We start from the raw sequence: 19,682 nt of genomic DNA on the forward strand, positions 1-19,682 counted from the left end.
TCCATGATTTTGTCCAAAGTTTGCTGGGCTTACTTATGAAAGTTGCCTGTAAGGAGCATCAAATCTTCCCTTAAATTGAATGATATACACATTTCCCCACCCATGAGCCTGTTAAACCTGTCACAGTAGAAAAGATTAGTTTGATGCAATCTGCTCCTAACAAGTCTGGGGCTGTTACTTATGAACCTATTATCTCCTAAAAATAGTTCATTTGTTCCAATATATTTTTCCAGGAATTGAAGTTAGACCAACTCTTCCATAACTACCCAGCTCATGCATGAGCTCGCTCTTTCTTTTTTTTCTTTTTCTTTTTTTTTTTTTCTCTTCAATTTAAGGATTTTTTTCTACTTTTCCAGTGCTCTGGAACCTTCCCATTCCATAGCTTTCAAAGATAATCAGTAGTGGCTTTGAGATAGCTTCAGAGAGACTGTATTAGAGTCAGCTAACTAAAACCAAAGACATCATTTTAAGTAAATGGCCCTTCGTGTTTCCCTCTTCCCCTTCAATCAAGCTCTTTCTCCTTTGTTGTGTTTGGGGTTTTTTTACTAACATAAATAAATATTGAGCACTTCTTCATCTGGCTTACTGCTTTCAGCAACCTGTTCCCACTGTTCATTGCCAAATAATTGGCTTCTATTTCTACGTTAATTTAGCTACCAGCAATCTTGAATCTTCCTATGTTTTTGTGCTCAGACTCATGAGTCTTCCTTTACAGGATTTTGTGTCTTCTAGAATTCTGGAGACTAAGACAAACTGCCTTGCAGTAAACTCAGTATAGATTGAAAAGGTCAAATATAAGTACTTTTCCAGATCTAGATTTATTCCCATAGTTCTTCTCTGAAACCTTTAGAAACTTTAATAGTCTCAAATCTAAATTCACTGAATAAATGTCAAGCATATGCTATATACACTAAACCTGAGCAAGGCTTCTATATGACTTGACTTGCACCACTTCTGGCTACTGCAGTTACCACATAGCAAGAATGATGCACATGTGATTGCAGTGGAAACTGATCCTATGGCCTAAGTGATGCCAAGACTCGAAACCACAGCAATGTCGAGATGGGAGAGTGAACAATGGATGGCACTTCAGCAGAACAGTGGGATGTGTCTGCACCATCCTTGCTAGCCCAAGTTGCAAGGTACTGCCCTTCCTCCTTTGGCCTCCTGACTCCAATTTGTAGCATACTTTTTCAGTCTGCACCGAAATCACCCTTTTTATGTTTCTCTCCCTTGCAGCCATAAACTGCATCTCAGGTTTTCTTGATTCATGGAAACCCCTTCTAGGGATCTATGTATAAACTTTGTCTCCCTCCTTGAAAATTTGCCTTTACTTGGGTTGGTAGGAGAGGCAGAAAAGGGGGAATGCAAAAGGTCTGCAAGATGAGAACAGGGAATTAGAGGTTTTGTGTTGATGAACTTCCAGCTTGCTAAGTGCACAAGCCAGCTCCAAACCTACTATAGCAAGAGGCAGCAAAATTAACCTTATAAGTGGACATCTAACAAAGCTATCACAGCATAGCTGAATTGCTGCAAGGGCTCAGAAGAGAACTCTAAAATGCATGGTCAGTGGGTGAGGAGTTGAGACCCCACTTAAAGGTTTCACCACAGGCTTAGCAGCACAAAAGGACAAATACATTGCTTTTGGCAAAATTATTTTTAGCAGAATAGACCGGAGCTTTAAAATGGAATTTTGGAAGTTCATGATAAATTGAGAACAAAAGTCAAATTGCCCTCAACAACTGGATTTCTGTTCAGTAACTGACACTTTCTTTATGCACAATGCACTATTTTTATATATATATATATTATTTATTGGGTTTTATGCTCCCATTTAGGGTATTCTTTGAACTGAACTCCTAGAAGGGCTTACCATTCATTTAGGGTGTCCAAAAAGCAGTGGGATATAATAGAAATGTGATTCCATTTGGGGAAGAGGAGCAAATGCTGTAGCCTGTTTGCTGTTGGAAAACACTAATGCAAAACCACAGAACAATTTAACAAATTATATTGTTTCTCCGTAATAGTGGTGGTTACTTTGTCAGCCCTTCACCTTTATTCTGTATTGGTGTCTAGCAATTCTGCTTTTTGCCTGGAGCCAGGTCATCAGCTGGTGTAAATTAGCCCAGCACTAATGAAGTATATGAAGCTTGGTCAAGGTGTCTACAAGTGAAGGGTCACTTTTTGGTTAAACTAAAGGAGGAATTAATTCTTGGATCTGAAGTCCTCTAGTTGTCTGCATGTATCTTCCAATTCACCGTTCAGCTCCCGACCAGCCTTGCTGAAGCAGCCACCTGTGAGGTTCTTCCCACTTAGGACACTTCTGCTCTAAATCAGATACTTTCATTTTCTAGCTCAGTAATACAGACCTCCGCAGAACAGAACAGAGGCTTAAATACAGCTGTTAGTTCTGGTCACATCTGCAGTATACCCACTCTGTCTGATACTAAACCTTCATTATCACAATTCAGCTGGTACTAGATATTCAGTATAAGGTTCAACTGATACGAAACATTCAATATAAATTAGCCTTCTCACGCTGTGGATAAATGTGGTTTGAAAAGATTGTTCAAAGGATTTTTTTTAAAGCAGACTGTCCTCTAAGCATTGGTCCTTTCCCCGTTGTAAATGCTGTAACTGGAAGAGTAGTGCTTCCCACAGGAAACTTATTTTAGGGAAAACTGCCTTTTTGAGAGGCTTATGTTAAGTTACTCAGACGCCTCTGAACTTGTAGTTCCCAATAATACTCTCAATAATTTTGAAGACCACTCTCTTACACCTCCTACTGTAAGACCTTATTTTCTGAATCTATAAGCAAGGTCAGCTATGAGATCAGACAAGGTTGTTGAGGGCTTTATCTAGTCCAGGTCTTAAAGACTTCCAAGGATAGAGGGTTTTACTTTGCGCTGTCTCCTAAGACAGTAACTTAAAATGTATTTACTGTTGTCTCTTTCTTTTACCAAGTGATTTCATTTATATAAAAATATCAGCTACTAGTACAGAGCTAAATAACTTTCAATAGTAGCTTTTTTTTCAAGCAGCTTAGATTACCTCACCCAGTTCAGTTAAACCATTTTTTTTGAAGCAGGTTTTCTGTCTAATCTCTTCATACAAGAATAACACCATTATTCTATTAATTGTTTTTATTTATTAAACAGATGATTGTAAAATCTGGTAGTAAGTGTTAGGATCATATAGGGAAAAGGATTTCATAACAAATGTAGATTTTTTTTCTATTAAGAATCGGTGCATTAAACAACGCTTATAGATGAAAGTAAAGCTGTGTGTTCATGCTGTAGTTTATGTTGAACATTTGGACTAATGTACATACAATGATAATTGTAACTTAGGGATTAGAAAGCATTTCACAGTAAGTATGTGGTTAATTGAATTACAAAAGAATGCTGTGTGCCAGAATCTGGTTTTGCTAATCACCAATTACTACTGGTAATTTTGGACTGCTTTTCCATCACACTTTCTGAAAGTGCCCTCAAGAAATCTTAGTGCTTCTTCCATATATAGTGAGCTTGATAAACTGTATTTATCAGATCTGTATTTAAAGTCTTGTGCTTATAAAGTCTGTTTGCTTACACTCCTGAATGACCTTGTTCATTGTGGTTAAAACAGTTGTATGAGCGCTAGTTACCTTCATCTTTGTACAGGAGTCTGACCAAAAAAGACGTCACTTTCACATGTACATGGAATAGAGTTAAAATTCTTCAGAGGTGCTCAGTGAGCACATCTTTTATTTTCTAGCATGATTTCACTGGCTGTGACTGTGTTCTAAGCTTATAGTACATTCTGTATGCTCTGGAGCCACATGCTAAAATGAAAGTAATGCCACAGTAGCTTCTGCGATCTCAAAATCCAGTTAACATTTATTTTTAAAAGTCTGAATATTTGGTCTAGATATACTGACAGCATAACTTTTATTTTAATATCATTTGATCTGAAATTCAAAACCATTTTAAAATGGTGGCTATTTTACAGGTTCCTACAATACAAATGCTTTAGAGAATCCTGAGTTCTTACACTTGAAAGCATATGTGGACATAGGTTATTTCAGTTTAGTATATGCTCACCAGTGGTCGAGGGAGAATGAGTACTTTTTCCCCACAAACTCCTCCTATTTCTGAAGTCAGTCTGGATTTAATAAGCACTATTCCAAAGCCCGAAAGACCTTGACTTCTTGCAATATCTTATCTCTGTTTCTTCCTGAATGTTTCATATCAGAGATTAGTTTTGCCAAATGAACAAAATCTAAAATTTTTAATAGGCTATTTGCATACAGGATTTAGTCCAGTGTATGCCTGTCTGTGGTAGGTGAGAGGATTCTTCAGAATGCATTTTCACTGAATTATGTGAGACTGCTCATATATCTGAAGCTCCCCAGCTGTATAAATATTTGTGAGATTGATAATAGAATGGACATTGAGAGATATACCAGTAGTTGAGAGAATAAAAGCATGTATTGGACAAATTAAAGAGGAAATAATAAAATTCTTCTGAAAACTCAAAGAAATGGAGGAAAAAAACCCAACTGTTGCAGACTTGAACTAGGGCTGTGGTTAAAAGTTTGTCCAACAAATTCAGCTTTCATAGCTTTCAGCTATGTACGTACCACAGAAATTGCCATCTTAAGAAATATATAGTTCTAACTACCTTTATGAAATAGCCTTCTTAAAAAAAAAAAGGCCCTTAAAAAAAAAATGTGCAGTTTTGTATGGGCCATGTGAGAAATCAGATCAGTAACACATTTCCTTTCTCCTCTCCCTGTTGAGGCGCAAGTCATTGACTACATTTGGAAAGTGTTAAACTACCTTTTTATGAGAATGGATACTTTGACAGATCAGTCCATTGAAAATAGCCCCTACAGAAAGACACATTTTAGAAGCTAACTTCAAATCATCCTGAATAATAAAGCTTTTTAGCTGTGTTCACAAACAGTCTTTGCTTTATAGGAGACCCAAAAAGTGCTGCTTAGCTTTCTTACCAAATATTACCCTTTGGTCCTCAGCCTGAGCCACTAAATCACTTTATTATAATGCATTTCCATTTCCAGAAAGTGATCCACCTCCCTTTTCCTGCCCTTCTATTACTGTGCCTTCATATGCAATGCTGTCACTAATAACTGCCCCTAAATGTTGGAGGAAAGCTGAACCATTGCTAGCTTCCCCCCACCCCTGCCACTAATCTCTGCCTAAAAACATAGGGGAAGAAAAAGAACTTAATGACTTTATTCCTTTCTTAAAAACTTGTGGGTTTGTTTAACAGTATCTGAACCTTTTTGCAGGTTTTACTCTGAAACTGGATTTTTGTGTAAAAGGTGTATTCTAATCTCAGCATCTTCTCTAAGGCTACATCTCTCAAATCACCTTTTTTTAACAAAATGCACCCTTTTTTTAGATCTTGCATGTGGAAAAATACCACATATTGTGGAAACACATCAATTCCATATCAATTCATGAAATACAGCTCTTTACTGTAGTGAATTTGATGCCGGGTGTATCTCAGCTAGAGAAACCTGAAGTCAAGTGAAAGTATAGATGCATGAGATGGATTTAATTTTTTGTTCTTTTTTATTTTTGAACAAGAAGCTATTTCTATGCTTTACAACTGCAACCAGAAGAGCATACCAACAAATCAATGGGATTATAGTTATGTATATATAAGTGACTGTTTCTAACATAGGCATGTAATGTACTTGAAGAAAAAAACAGAGCACATAGCTTTGTTTCCTTTGCAGATCATTTTAAAAGAACAAATGGAGATATTTGTTCAGCTTCTCAGCTTAATTTCATTTGAATAGATATGGGAGATATTGAATATGTAATGGATTTTCTTACATCAGTTAGGAGTAAACAGGAGAACAATCCACTGGAATCACAAGGACTTTTATTTCTGATGTTGTGAGCTGTTTTGTGACTCCTCATTGCCATGATTTCAAAAATAATGTGCTAGGGCTGCCAATTTCTCATGTGAAAATACAGTACGGGGACACTTCGGCAGTTTTGGTTTCTTACACAGAAGTCACATATTAAGTGATTCTTTTTAATACATTTGCACTTCAGATGCATCTTTGCTTAAGGTGTGTCCGCCTTGATTTGTATTTTTGTGCCAAAGTTTTCTGAGCCACGTCTACTTTTGTTCTTTAATGGTACAAGAAAGAAAAAGCTTGCTTTTTTTAAGCCAAACGATGCTGTTTCTTATTCTGGTGTAATAAGCTTCCTGAAATTCCTGCTCTCTCCCTCCTCCCCCACCTCTGTTTCTGAGAGACTTGCAGCATAATGAGTTGGGGGGGTTCATGCATTCCGTAATCTTAAACGAGTAGCAAATGTAGGCTAGTCAACGTAACTAATTGAGCATTGCTAATCTCAGGCATTGAGTTCTTTTGTGTCCCTAATAAGAAACGTAATTAATTTGCCCGGGGCTATTCCCCCGGGACTTCCTTTAGCTGCTGCGTCCCCCCCGGCCCGGGCCATGATGCAACGTGTGACGACGCCTCGTCCCCGCGGCCTCCAGCTCCGCCGCGGCGCCTGTCCTCCGCGGGAGGGGCCGGGGCAAACGCTCGCCCTCACCGAGCACCCGGGGCTCCCCCTCGGCTCTGCTCCCTTTCAGCTCCTGCCGGCTCCTCTCGGCCGCTGCCGCTCCTGGCGCTGGAAGGGGTCACCTCCCCGCTCCCCCAGCGCAGCCCGGCACCGCCCCGCCGCAGGGACAGAGGAACCGGCAGCCCGGTCCCGCTACCCACGGGTGGCCGTTGTCCGCTTACCCCGGAGGAGGCGGTGGGGGAGGCTCCCGGTACAGGCGGGAGCGGGAAAGGCCCCGCGGGCCCCGAGGCAGCCCCGCGGCGGGGGCGGGGAGCGCCCTTTGCCCGCGCGGCCGCCCGGGCGGGGCTGCGGGGGCGGGGCCGCGGGGCCGCCGGGAGTGGTGACGTGTCCCTTAGGCCCCGCCCCCGCCCAGGGTATATAAGGGGCGGCGTTCACGCCGTCGGTCTTTTTCGCTACGGGTTTGCCGGCGCCTTGCAGGTGAGGCGCGTCCGCGCGGGGCAGGCCGGGGGTGGGCCGGGCCAGGGACCCGGGCACCGTGGGGGCCCGGCGGGCGGCGAGCCCGCGGGTGGCCGCCGCCGCGCGAGCGGTGCGCTGGAGAGGGGGGTCGGTCGGGGGAAGGAGGGGCGGGGGGCGCTGCCGGGGGAGCGCGGCAGGCGGGAGAGCGCGCGGTGGGGAGATGGCGACGCATCGTTCTCCTCGATCCCCTCCCCCGCGCTGGGGCCCACGGACCGGCGTGACCGTGTGGCCGGGGGCGGCCGGCCGCCTGCCCCTGTTGCGCGGGGGGCGGTGGGGCCGGGCCGCGCGCTGCGTGGCGGGCGGCCGGGCTCGTGGCCGCGGTGGGGGAGGGGGAGATGGGGCACGAGTAAAAAAATGGCCGCTCGCCTTTCCTGCCGCCAGCTCCACAAAATGGAGGACGCGGCGGCCCGGGCGGGGTGAGTCACACAAAGGAGCGGGCCGGCCCCGCCCTCCTCGCTGCCCGTCAGCCCCGCCGGGCCCGCCGCGCCGCCGCCCCGGCCGCCGGGGTAACACGAGCCCGGCGGCGGCGCGGGGAGGGGGCGACGCGAGGGGCGCTCCGCGGGGGCCCCCGGCCGGCGCCCGCCCGCCCCGCCCCCGGCGGCGGGGGCGGGGCGGGGCCGGGCCTCCATCCCGGCCGGGCCTGCCCGGGCCGCCCTGCACGCGGGGCCGCCATCGCTGCCCGCCGCCCCCTCGGCCGGGTTCCCGCCGGCGGCCCTGGGGAGGGCGCCCGCGCTGGAGGCATAACTAGTATTTGTCTGGGGAACTTCCAGGTGTCGATTCTCTTTCGCTGAAAGAAGGAACTTAACTAACATCCGAAATGGGAAAGGAGAAGACCCACATCAACATCGTCGTCATCGGCCACGTCGATTCTGGCAAGTCCACCACCACCGGCCACCTCATCTACAAATGCGGTGGCATCGACAAGAGGACCATCGAGAAGTTCGAGAAGGAAGCTGCTGAGGTGGGTGGGACTGTGACATCCAGCAGGATTTCGCGGTGCAGGGATGAATAAAGAGAGATTTAGTTGCAAAACTTAGTTGCAAACTGTTTTGTGGCCACAGGGAGGCGGTTTGGTTGCAACTGTCCCGGTAGTTGAACAAGTGCGTAAGTGTTCTGTGGCCACGGGGTGGCAGTTAGGTTGCAGTTGTCCCCGTAGTTGAACAAGTGCGTAAGTGTTGTATCCGCCATTATGTTAGTTGGCAGAGCTCAAATTGTGAAGCGTAGAATGAGGGAGAAAAAACGTAGTCTAAAGCTGCATCTACATAATTATGTCTGGAATCATAATTTAAGTGAAGTTCCCAGCTTCAGTCTTTGCACACATTAAGTTGAGGATAAAATTTAGGTGCTCTGATAAGGTCTACTTCTGAAAATGAGAAAGGTATGGATTTGGTGTTTGAACCTGTAGAAAGTCTTACTGGTCTACTTTTTTCCTTTTTTTCCTGTAAAATAACAGCATAGGTGGTCATGAGCACATTGCAGAATGAAATGTAGCGGATGTTGGGCTGAGTGGCAGTTAAAAGTGTTAATTATCACAGGGATTGCATTAGTAAGAGTACTTACATTTGTAGAGGTCACTTGATAGTAGCGCTTAGGCTCAAGAGATCTGTCCTGAAGATCTGTTAGTGCAATTAACAAGCTGTCAAGAGGGCTAAACTGTCAACAAGTTAAATAACAGGAAACAGTTGGCATCTCTCACTAGCAGTGCCAAGTGTATCTTGTTGCCTGTTTTACAAGCAGCAACGTTTTTCAGTATTGAACCACTTACTATTCTTAGATTTTGCTCTTTAGCCAGTGTGTGATTTTTCTGAAGTAAATGCAAATACATATCATTCTTCAAAAATAGGGAAAAAAAACCCAAGCCTTTTTTCTTTTAATTCCATAGATGGGCAAAGGTTCCTTCAAATATGCCTGGGTCTTGGACAAGCTAAAAGCTGAACGTGAACGTGGTATTACTATTGATATTTCCTTGTGGAAATTCGAAACAAGCAAATACTATGTCACTATCATCGATGCTCCTGGACACAGAGACTTCATTAAGAACATGATTACTGGAACTTCTCAGGTATGTAAATAGAGCTAAGGATTTCAAGAGTTCGGGCAAATTGTTCATTGATTGGTGGGGAAGGGTTCCCCTAATACTTTTGACACGTGTTGCAAGCATTATAATGAGGATTTCTTTTCTCTTCAAAGGCTGACTGTGCTGTCCTGATTGTTGCTGCTGGTGTTGGTGAGTTCGAGGCTGGTATTTCCAAGAACGGGCAGACCCGTGAGCATGCCCTTCTGGCCTACACCTTGGGTGTAAAACAGCTGATCGTTGGTGTCAACAAGATGGATTCCACCGAGCCACCTTACAGCCAGAAGAGATACGAAGAGATTGTCAAAGAAGTCAGCACTTACATCAAGAAAATTGGCTACAACCCAGACACTGTAGCTTTTGTGCCAATTTCTGGTTGGAACGGAGACAACATGTTGGAGCCTAGCTCTAATGTAGGTTTGACATTTCTTTACAGTAACAGATGAAACTAGGAGGATTATTGAGATAAACTATGCAGTAGTAAAATGCACATGTGTTTTAATAGTTAATGTTTGGAAGCACTGCAGTCAGAAATCAAATCCAAGCGCTTCACAAATTCTTACTCCGCAATAGTGTGCTGATGTGATGCTGAGATATGCTATTTGGTCTTTTCTAGCCTTGTGCCATTAAACTTTGCAGACAGTTTATGCCTGGGCTTGTTTCTGTTGCAGATGCCCTGGTTCAAGGGATGGAAGGTTACCCGAAAGGATGGCAATGCCAGTGGAACCACCCTCCTTGAAGCTTTGGACTGTATCCTGCCACCAACTCGTCCAACTGACAAACCTCTGCGTCTGCCTCTTCAAGATGTCTACAAAATTGGCGGTATGTGTTCACTGTAATGCTTCTCACTTGCCAGCAACAGCTAATGTATGGGACAGAAGTGCAGTTGTTTGCCCGAGAACTGGTTTTTCAAGTGGAAAATGCAGGATACTTGTCTAAAGTGTTTTTTCCTGTAAGGGCATATGTTCTTGAGCTGAATTGCTAATACTGCTTCTCTTTTACAGGCATTGGTACTGTACCAGTTGGTCGTGTGGAAACTGGTGTTCTGAAGCCAGGCATGGTGGTTACATTTGCTCCCGTCAACGTTACAACTGAAGTAAAATCTGTTGAGATGCACCATGAAGCCCTGAGCGAAGCTCTGCCTGGTGATAACGTTGGCTTCAATGTTAAGAACGTGTCTGTGAAAGATGTTCGCCGTGGAAATGTTGCTGGTGACAGCAAGAATGATCCTCCAATGGAAGCTGCTGGCTTCACTGCACAGGTAATTTTTGCAGCTCTTTCAAAGATGTTTGAAATGTAGCTCTGTATTGTGAAATTGTTCTTTCTTACTAGTAGGCTAAGCTATAAAGTGGCATGGACTTGCGTTCCAAGATCCATTAGCTTGAAGCAAATCACGTGAAAGGCTCTGACTTTGTAAGACATCGGTATTCAAAATTATCCTGGTGTTAACTTGTTTTTCTTGGTTTCCTAGGTTATTATCCTGAACCACCCTGGCCAAATCAGCGCTGGTTATGCCCCTGTGCTGGATTGCCATACTGCTCACATCGCATGCAAATTCGCTGAGCTCAAAGAGAAGATTGATCGTCGTTCTGGCAAGAAGCTGGAGGATGGCCCCAAATTCCTGAAATCTGGAGATGCTGCCATCGTTGATATGATCCCTGGCAAACCCATGTGTGTGGAGAGCTTCTCTGATTACCCTCCTCTCGGTAAGCCATCTCCTAAAATGTGTTAATACTGATCCCTGGGAAAAAGATGCTCCTCGATTTCTACTACCGAGATGTAGTGTGTTCTGTAAGCTGTGACTTGGAAGTGGAACCAAAATTTCAGTTGTACAGGGGTGCTTTCTGGATAATTGTGGTATCTCTGTCCCAGTCTGATGCAGTTTTTACTGTCCTAGAGTGGTATTTGCCCACTTACACAAGTTGTGTGTTGCTGCTGTGCGGAGAACACTGTGGGTATGTAGCCCTAGACAAAAGTCATAAACAATGTTTTTGTTTTCAGGTCGTTTTGCCGTGCGTGACATGAGACAGACGGTTGCTGTTGGTGTCATCAAGGCAGTTGACAAGAAGGCTGGTGGAGCTGGCAAGGTCACAAAGTCTGCCCAGAAGGCCCAGAAGGCTAAATGAAAATTCTGTACATCAGCTGCCACCTCAGTCTTAATCAGTGGTGGAAGAACGGTCTCAGAACTGTTTGTCTCAATTGGCCATTTAAGTTTAATAGTAAAAGACTGGTTAATGATTACAATGCATCGTAAAAGCTTCAGAAGGAAAGGAATGTTTGTGGACCATTTGTTTCGTGGCAGTTTAAGTTATTAGTCTTTAAAATCGATAAATTTTTTAAAATGGAAACTTGACCAAAAATCTGTCACAGAATTTGAGACCATTAAAACAAAAGTTCAATGCTACGTCTCTGTGTTCTTTGGGTTAACGTCAAGTTCATAGAAAAACCTATATACGGTCCTGGTGGGATCAGAAGGGATGAATGTTACTTGAGTAAGTTCGGAAATGGCAAAGAAATACTCAAATTTGTTGTTTCTGAAGACCAGAGCAAAATTCAGTGGCAGGTTTAGTTTGAACTGATCTAAGCCTTAAAAAAAATAATAAATTCTGTGGTGCTCTCTTTAAAGTTGGTTTCTAGATTGGGTAGCACAAATGTGAGGCAACAGTCACAGTGTTCTGGTGCATTCTGTGATGCATTGTGTAAACCAAGAAAAACTTTATACTGGGAAGAAGAAATGGTGTGAACAAAAACACGTTTAACCTTGAAGAAACATAAAGAATCAAGAGTTGGGTTTCCCAAGTGTCTTGTCACAGATCTTTCTAATTGCTAGCAAAAACAGGTATTTTTCTGGGGAGATGATTAATTTGTGTAGACCTTTCAAGATCACTTAAATGTTTTCTAATATATAGTAAGACATTAAATAGTTAAACTTCAAAAACAAATTTTGTTGAGCATACTGTGACGCTTGTCAGGCTGTCTCTGACCCACCGTTACTGCGTCTTGCTCAGTTTTTCTTTCAAGAACAAACCTCAGAAACCAGGTATTTCCACTGACTTCCAACAGGATGGTGTTCATACCTGTCCTGCTTGATGGTTTTGAATTTTTGAACTTTGGGTCAGGGATGTTTCTGGGATGTCTGGAGAACGTCCTGGTGTGTTTCCCAGAGCGATGTGATAAATGCGCGCTGCTGTGTCAGCACCCAGTGACGTGGCAGGGCTGTATGCTTGCTGTCTCTTTAGCAGTGGGGTTGAAGATTTGGCTCAAACGGTCAATCGAAGTGGAATTGGGTAACTAGTCAAAAAGATCACAATTACTAGAAAAATAATCCAGGTAAAGCATTTCGGGCTCTTAAGAAATGCCAGCTGTGACAAATGGGGTTTCCAGAATTGGGGCTTTGAATTGGTAAATGGAAACAAGCAGTTAATGGATAATCAGGTCTGGCTTGCATAACGATGCAGCTGTTTTACTAACCTTTAACACAATTTCCCCACAGCATCCCCACATAAGTTCAAAAAGAATTCAGTACCTTTGAAGGATTATTGTTCCCATAACACCAGTATGTTTGTTCTGTCTGTAACAGCTATATTCTCTCGTTTGTTTTCCTTCAGCTGTGTGCTTGCTCTGCAGGAACTCGTAACATATCTGTACTGCTTGGATAATCCTCAACTGCTATTACTTATTTTCATGCTCTTACTTGCTTTGGTTGGATCTTTTCTCCTTTTCTGCTCACCTTCTGTCTTAACTACAGTAAAACCTTGGAGCATTACACACCACACCGTCTCTGAAGGTACAGATGTACTGGGTACAGCGGAAGGAAGGGTTAGAGTGCTTCAGTCTCTGTAGAAGACTGGAATTCAGTAGAGGAATCTCACCATGATTTTTAAATTACTGCTAAAGGTTTGTTGGTATCCCCAAGGCAACAGGAAGTACATAACTTTAAAGTTGAGGCAGAGGTACCGTTGCCATAATAAAGCTGAACTATCTTGCCAAATCTTTGCATGCTTTTCAGTTTAACTGCTGACTTTTTTCTGAGAGACTTTGGTCAGACTGGTTCAGCAAAGTGCAAAGTTCTAATGATGAAAAGAAAAACGGCTTTGGCACAAACTGCGCCTTCCGTGCAGCTCTGCGTTTGTTCGATTTCGTACATGTTCCTGTGTAGGTGCAGGATGTTTGGTTTGGCTGGCTGCGGCCTGGATGTGCAACATCCAGTCTACAGTTCCTCCGCCCTCTTCGCACAGTGCTGTCTTCAGCTGGGTATACTTGCTCTATTACCATTTGGGAATGAATTTGTAATAAGCAACTGATTCAAACTGAAGCCTTAAGGCAAAATAAGGTTTGGAATAGCATAGGCCATGGAAGTGTGTCTGATCTGAACTAGCGGAAGCTGAAAGAAGGGCAGCAGCTAAAGGCAGGCAGTGCAGCTCTTTGGAGAGGCCATTCTGATCAGCTCTATGTAGATCAGAAAGTGCAAAGCGTGGCAACTGCAAAAGCCCCTGGGAGGATGGTTCATGTTAAAATGGCCCAAGTGATCAGGTGCAAGTGAGCTTCATAGCTTGGGGCAGAGAGGGGTGGTTCTGCTCCTGTAGGAGAAAAACGGTGAAGCCTAGAGGAACAGGCACTATTGCAGCTAAAACAATTACATTGTATGCAGTAAAAACAAAGACACCTGTGAATGCCTGCGATACTAGCTATTGCTTTCAAGTATTTAAACCCTCAATTTTACACAAAGTCTGGGGTTTTTTTCTTTTTTTTTTTTTTTTACTTTTGTAGACCAGTTTTGCTTTCTATGCACTAATGCAATGCCATCTCGGTTCTTTTATTAACCTTTGACTACCTGGGGAAATTGTTAGACTTTTGTAAAAAAAACTTGGGAATAAAACTGCTTTGGTCAAACTTTTAATAAATGTTGATAGTTGAGAACTGTATTTGTCTTCTGACTGCTTATTTCTTTAAGCAACTCTTACAGCTGTCCTTAACTCTTTCCATACTGTCCTGGAATGCTGGTGATGTTTATACAGAAGTGTGAAAGCATACTGCCATGGTGATGTAGCTAGCTGTGAAGGCAGAAAACTGGCTAGAATACTATATTTAATCTGTTTGGAGTTTTATTGCTGAAGGTGGTAGTGGGGAGCTGGAAGATTTAAACCTAATTTCTAGTTGATGATGCATGCTTTCAAAGTCTGGAGGGCTTTTAGTACACAGAAATATTCCAACAATCTATGTGGCAAAGTATTTGGGGACTGGGAGGCAACAAAGCCTGGTCTGTGTAGGGAAATGGAGCATCACAGTCGTAGCAGCTGTAGCCAAGTAACTACTTGCTCAGTTTTGTTTGGGTGAATGTTTTAGGCTGGAATGAAATGTGCTCTGCTCAGGGTACTACCCCAAGGTATTTTAATTTTATCTCAAACCAGCTCATACAAGGCTAGTAACTGGTATAGTTAATTTTAGTGAAATTGCAGATGAAAGACTAATTCATACTCCAATTGTAGCTGGCTCAATATATGTTGAAAGGTACTGACAAGCTCTGTTTGAGTCAAATAACATTTCTCTAAACTCGTATTTTCAATTTTAGATTTGGTCAAGATAAAACCATGCAAAACCAAAATTTGTACTGTAGGGGGATATCCTTTTCCTTCTTGGTGCGAAGTGTTTCAACATATGTTTAAGAACAGCATAAATTTAGTCTGTAATACAAATATAACTCACCCACATTTAACTTACATTAGTTAAATGTTTATGTAGTGCCTAGGGTGGGCTTGAGGGGCAGAGGAAGACAGTGGAGAGCTGATGAGTGCCCTGCCTCCGCAGCAGCACCCTGCTGCCATATTCTGAGCCACACAATATTTATTTTTGCTGGTCCCCGAAGTGGTAGTGCATAGGAGCCTTACTTGCTGTCAAGGATGGAGGCTGAGTTTTCCTTTATTTTTTTTAAAGCCTCTTCACCTCAGTGCTGGCCAAGCTAGTTTGTTTTTCCTGATGCACGCTGCTGCAGTGTGGCTGTGCTGTGGAGGGTGGATGTGTGTGTGAGGGAGGGCACAGGGAAAGGACCCTGCTTGAGGGAGCCAGGGACTTCGCAGAGACACATGCCCTGAGGAGCTGCTGCCAACCAGCGGTGTGCACAGGTTGAGGTAACTAATTTTGCCATGTTTTGGGCAACCAAGGATAAGTTTTGCTTTGTGCTTCCTTCAAAACAATGCAGTTTCTTTCCCTTGCCTACCTTCATGCAAGGGGCTGCAGAACTTCTTACTAGCTGTTTAAGATCCCTTGCGAGATCTAACTGACTTCTCTCAATCCTCAGTTTATGTTTGCTCCTAGATCTAAAATGGATCTTCCTTTGCTGATCAGCCAGTCGTCTTTTTTCCCAGTCCCTGTGTGGCTTGTGCTTCTCTGAGGTCCTGTTCAAAGTGGCTGCACCATCTGAAGACCCTTTCTACAAGAATTCTTTTCTCTTTCTTGCTTTTCACTGCAAATTGCAAATTCCTGACAGTATTAACACATTTCAGTTTATGATGATTATTTTCATGTCCTCAAATTCTTCATGTTGTTTGGACCAAAAAGTACTTTCTGCCCAGGAACTTATCCTTCTGAAACTGCACATCCTAACAATAACCAAACCATGAGCTAAACAGAGGAATAAACTGTGACCACAGAATATAACACCAAATCGTCATCTCTCTTGCAATGCTCCTACTGTTTACCAAGGTGAAGGCTGAAACCGCTTCACTTCACGAGGAAGAAGAGAACACCCATGGTGCTGAAGAGAGCACCCAGGGTGCTAAAGAGCTGAATGAGAACCTGGCAGATGACAAAACCATATTGATTTCCAAAACACAGAAGCTGTGGTTTTTTAGCCTTTTCTGAATCTTCTTTAGTCTCTTCAGATTACTTCTGCATTATGAATCAATTACAGCATTGCCTGCTGCTTTTTTTTTTTTTAAATGAGGTTACTTTCTCTGGCTGCCTATCAATAATTCTTTAATCCTTTGTGTTTCAAATATTTACACAACATAATTCAAATCTGGTAGCTCTTCTGCACTGATAAGGTGACAGTTAAACACGTATTTTCCTCGAAAGCTGCTGGATGAAGTACTTGAGGAAATGGGGAGATAAATTAGGGTGCGGTTCCCCTAGGGGCAGTCTCTGGCCTGTGGGCAGGGGCGACGGTGGGGCAGCAGTGGGGTGCACAAGGGGTGGCTGCCAAGCAGCTGTGCCTATGCTTAACAGTTCTGAATTTGTGCAGATTTTGTTTATTTCTTCCTTTAAAAAAACCAAACCCAAAACCCAAGCATTTAAGGTATCTAAGCTTTCACTGGTGACATCCCTCATGGGCCAAATGTGTGCTTTCAAGGATGCTGTAGTGATAGGTTTGTCCTCAGTGTGCTGTTGTACCGTGCTAGAGCTTTCTCCTGGCTCTTCTGAGTGGAGCAGTCCAGTAACCTGGTCATCTGTCCTTCTGCAAAAGCATCTGCTAGCTCAGGCCCAGCACAAGCACAAGTCCATGGGTTAATACGTCATTTTTTTGTATTACATAGTCACTGGAAAGAACCAGAGCCAGCTCACTCCTAACTCGGGGCCCTGCCTGCCCTGCCAGCAGCAATCACAGTCACTTTTTCCCTTTCAGCCCAGTAAAATCTGGATTATTCAACACAAAGGGGAAGAGCCACAGCGGAGCCCAGATTCCCACCCCAGGTCCCTGTTCTGCAGGGCTCAGTGTAGTTGGCCAGCTGGCAAGGCAGCCGACTCCAAACCCGCACAGCAATGGAAAGTTGAGACAACCTTCCCCTACTGGAGGGGTTTTATTGCAGGTAGGGCTGAAATTTAAAAGAAGGTTTCAGATTCTGCTTATCTGCAGCCACCTGCTCACATCTTGGGCAAAGCTCCCATTTTTTTATTTGATGTATATGTATGTGTATCACAGAATCATCAAGGCTGGAAAGGACCTTAAAGATCATCTAGTCCAAACCTTAACCTCACACTGGCAGTTCCCAACTACACCATATCACTAAGCGCTATGTCAACCCTACTCTTAAACACCTCCAGGGATGGGGACTCCACCACCTCACTGGGCAGCCCATTCCAATGCCTAACAACCCGTTCTGTAAAGAAATGCTTCCTAATATCCAGTCTAAACTTTCCCTGGTGCAACTTGAGGCCATTACCTCTTGTCCTATCGCTCATTATTTGGTTAAAGAGACTCATCCCCAGCTCTCTGCAACCTCCTTTCAGGTAGCTGTAGAGGGCGATGAGGTCTCCCCTCAGCCTCCTCTTCTCCAGACTAAACAACCCCAGTTCCCTCAGCCGCTCCTCGTACGACATGTGCTCCAGACCCTTCACCAGCTTCGTTGCCCTTCTCTGGACACGCTCGAGTAATTCAATGTCCTTTTTGTAGTGAGGGGCCCAAAACTGAACACAGTCATCGAGGTGCGGCCTCACCAGTGCCGAGTACAGGGGTAAGATCACTTCCCTGTCCCTGCTGGCCATGCTATTTCTGATACAAGCCAGGATGCCATTGGCCTTCTTGGCCACCTGGGCACACTGCTGGCTCATGTTCAGCTGGCTGTCAATCAACACTCCCAGGTCCCTCTCTGACTGGCAGCTCTCCAGCCACTTCTCCCCAAGCCTGTAGCGCTGCTGAGGGTTGTATAATGTATAATATATACATGTACATGTATATATTAAAATATATATACACATATATAAATTAATGTCTTTCTCATTTTTAATTATTGCAATTGCCAGACTTCTTAAAAATCTGCAGTTCCTGTTTTGAAGCTGGATTCTAAGCTAATTCCTTAGTAAATAGGGTGAAAACCCACTGAATTACTAAATATTTTGTTGTTATTTATTTTTATATAGTATTATTTATTTTTATATATTTAGTTATATTATTAAATATTTAGTAAATATTTAGTTTTATAAGCTGGGCTATGGCTCTGCTAACAGGACACAGGTATTATGGAGCAAGAGATGTAGGCTTGTTTGGTGTTGTCTCTGTGCAAAACAAGACCTTAAATAGCCTTTCCCAGGGGAAAAAGAAAAAAAGAGTAGATGAATTTAAGTGTAATTATAGGTTTGTTCCTACTTGACTGTTATTTCTAGTAATAATAACTAGCATTATGTAGTCTGCTGAAGTGTTTTTATGGACGGCAGTAGTCTGATTCTTTGGAGAAGGAAGGGGGATGTACGTGTGCATGGGGACCAGGGAAAGGAAAGAGCAACCCCGAACAAGGGCTATGCAGTCACTTCCTCATGAGGGTAATTCCTGTGACTCATTTCTGGGCATGAATCCCCGGGATTTCTACACTCGTGGCACAGCTGAGGAGAACTGAGATCACGGCTTGTGATGTGACTGCTCTGCATCTGGTACAGCCGCTTCCAGCTTGTGCCTGATGCCCACCATCATCGGCCGGCCCCGCTCTGGGGCAGTGTCACAGAGCTGGCCTGCGGCCACTCAGCCAAAGTCCCATGAGCTGCGGTGGGACAAGAACAAAAACCTCGCTGAAGCAGCCAGCTCAGCAGTACCAGCCACAGCAGCCTGTCCATTTGTCACTCCAAAAATCCTGTATGCTTGTGACACAACCCACCACCTGCTGATACAGAGCAATTTTCAAGTTAGGCCATGTAAAATTGCACCCGAGGAGACTAGTCACAAGCCTGTTGTCAGCTCCTCTCTCTTCTTGCTGCCCTGTAAGGCACAGAGTGAGCTCATTTCCCACCTGGCTTCTTGCCTGCTCTTCAGTTAACCACATCAAGTGCTAAGTCACTTGGAACAAGAACAGCGTGTGCTGATCAGTCCCCAGCAGTGCCCGAAAACGTGCCTCCTGGGGCTTGTGCTGGGAGCTGCAGCTGATGCTAGACATGAATGCCTCCACCCTTCACTTCATCCGCTTCCTGTCTCCACCGCAGCATCAGCTTGTGCTGAGCCGTTGGCAGCCCGCTCGTGGTGGCTCTGCAGACCCACTCCTGCAGGGGGGAGACCCTGACTCTGTAGGGACACAGATGGGCAAACTGAGAACAACGACATGTTTGAGCCTGTGGTTCATAGGTGAGCACCCCAAGGAGACATCACAGGCTGTCAAAATATCTAGACTTAAGTCTGCAAAGAGGTGAAGAAGTTGCAGCCTCTGGCTTTCAGGCTAGATTTGCCACTCCTGTGCTCCTTGGCACAGAAGTCAAGGCCCAGGCACTGTTTATGGTGACTGTACGATCGTGACTGGCATCAGAGAGCCTCTGATGGGAACCCACATCTGTCTCCTCCCTCAGAGTTACACATGCAGGGTTAAGCCTACACAGCAGTTTAGAAAGAAAATAATCAATCCCTTTCTCTCTGCCCTTTTTGCAATTGCAATTGCAGAGCAAGCCTCCTGTCTTCCAGCTGAATGCTCCAGCCACCACGAATTTTCAGCACAAGAGGGGAAAGACACATTTCATTTTTCACCAGCCCTGTGAAGACATGGCAAGAGATGGAAACAAACACCTAGAAGGATTCTGAGCAGCACAGGCCGTGCTTTGGGGTGAAGCACAGAGAGCACCTCTCCGATGGA

The 19,682-nt window shown here is 44.2% G+C and overlaps 1 protein-coding gene across 1 annotated transcript; it reads left to right on the plus strand.

Annotated features, from left to right (window-relative positions):
• The first annotated feature begins 6,837 nt into the window (after positions 1-6,837).
• EEF1A1 (eukaryotic translation elongation factor 1 alpha 1) lies at positions 6,838-11,542 on the plus strand. Its single transcript, XM_074819749.1, has 8 exons — positions 6,838-7,025; positions 7,835-8,025; positions 8,947-9,126; positions 9,255-9,551; positions 9,810-9,960; positions 10,143-10,399; positions 10,610-10,844; positions 11,140-11,542. Exons 2-8 carry the CDS (start codon positions 7,882-7,884, stop codon positions 11,262-11,264), a joined length of 1,389 nt encoding a protein of 462 aa, XP_074675850.1. The 5' UTR covers positions 6,838-7,025; positions 7,835-7,881; the 3' UTR covers positions 11,265-11,542.
• The last annotated feature ends 8,140 nt before the right edge of the window (positions 11,543-19,682 follow it).

Source organism: Strix aluco, chromosome 3 (assembly GCF_031877795.1).
Source record: "Strix aluco isolate bStrAlu1 chromosome 3, bStrAlu1.hap1, whole genome shotgun sequence".
In the NCBI taxonomy this organism is placed as follows: Eukaryota; Metazoa; Chordata; class Aves; order Strigiformes; family Strigidae; genus Strix; species Strix aluco.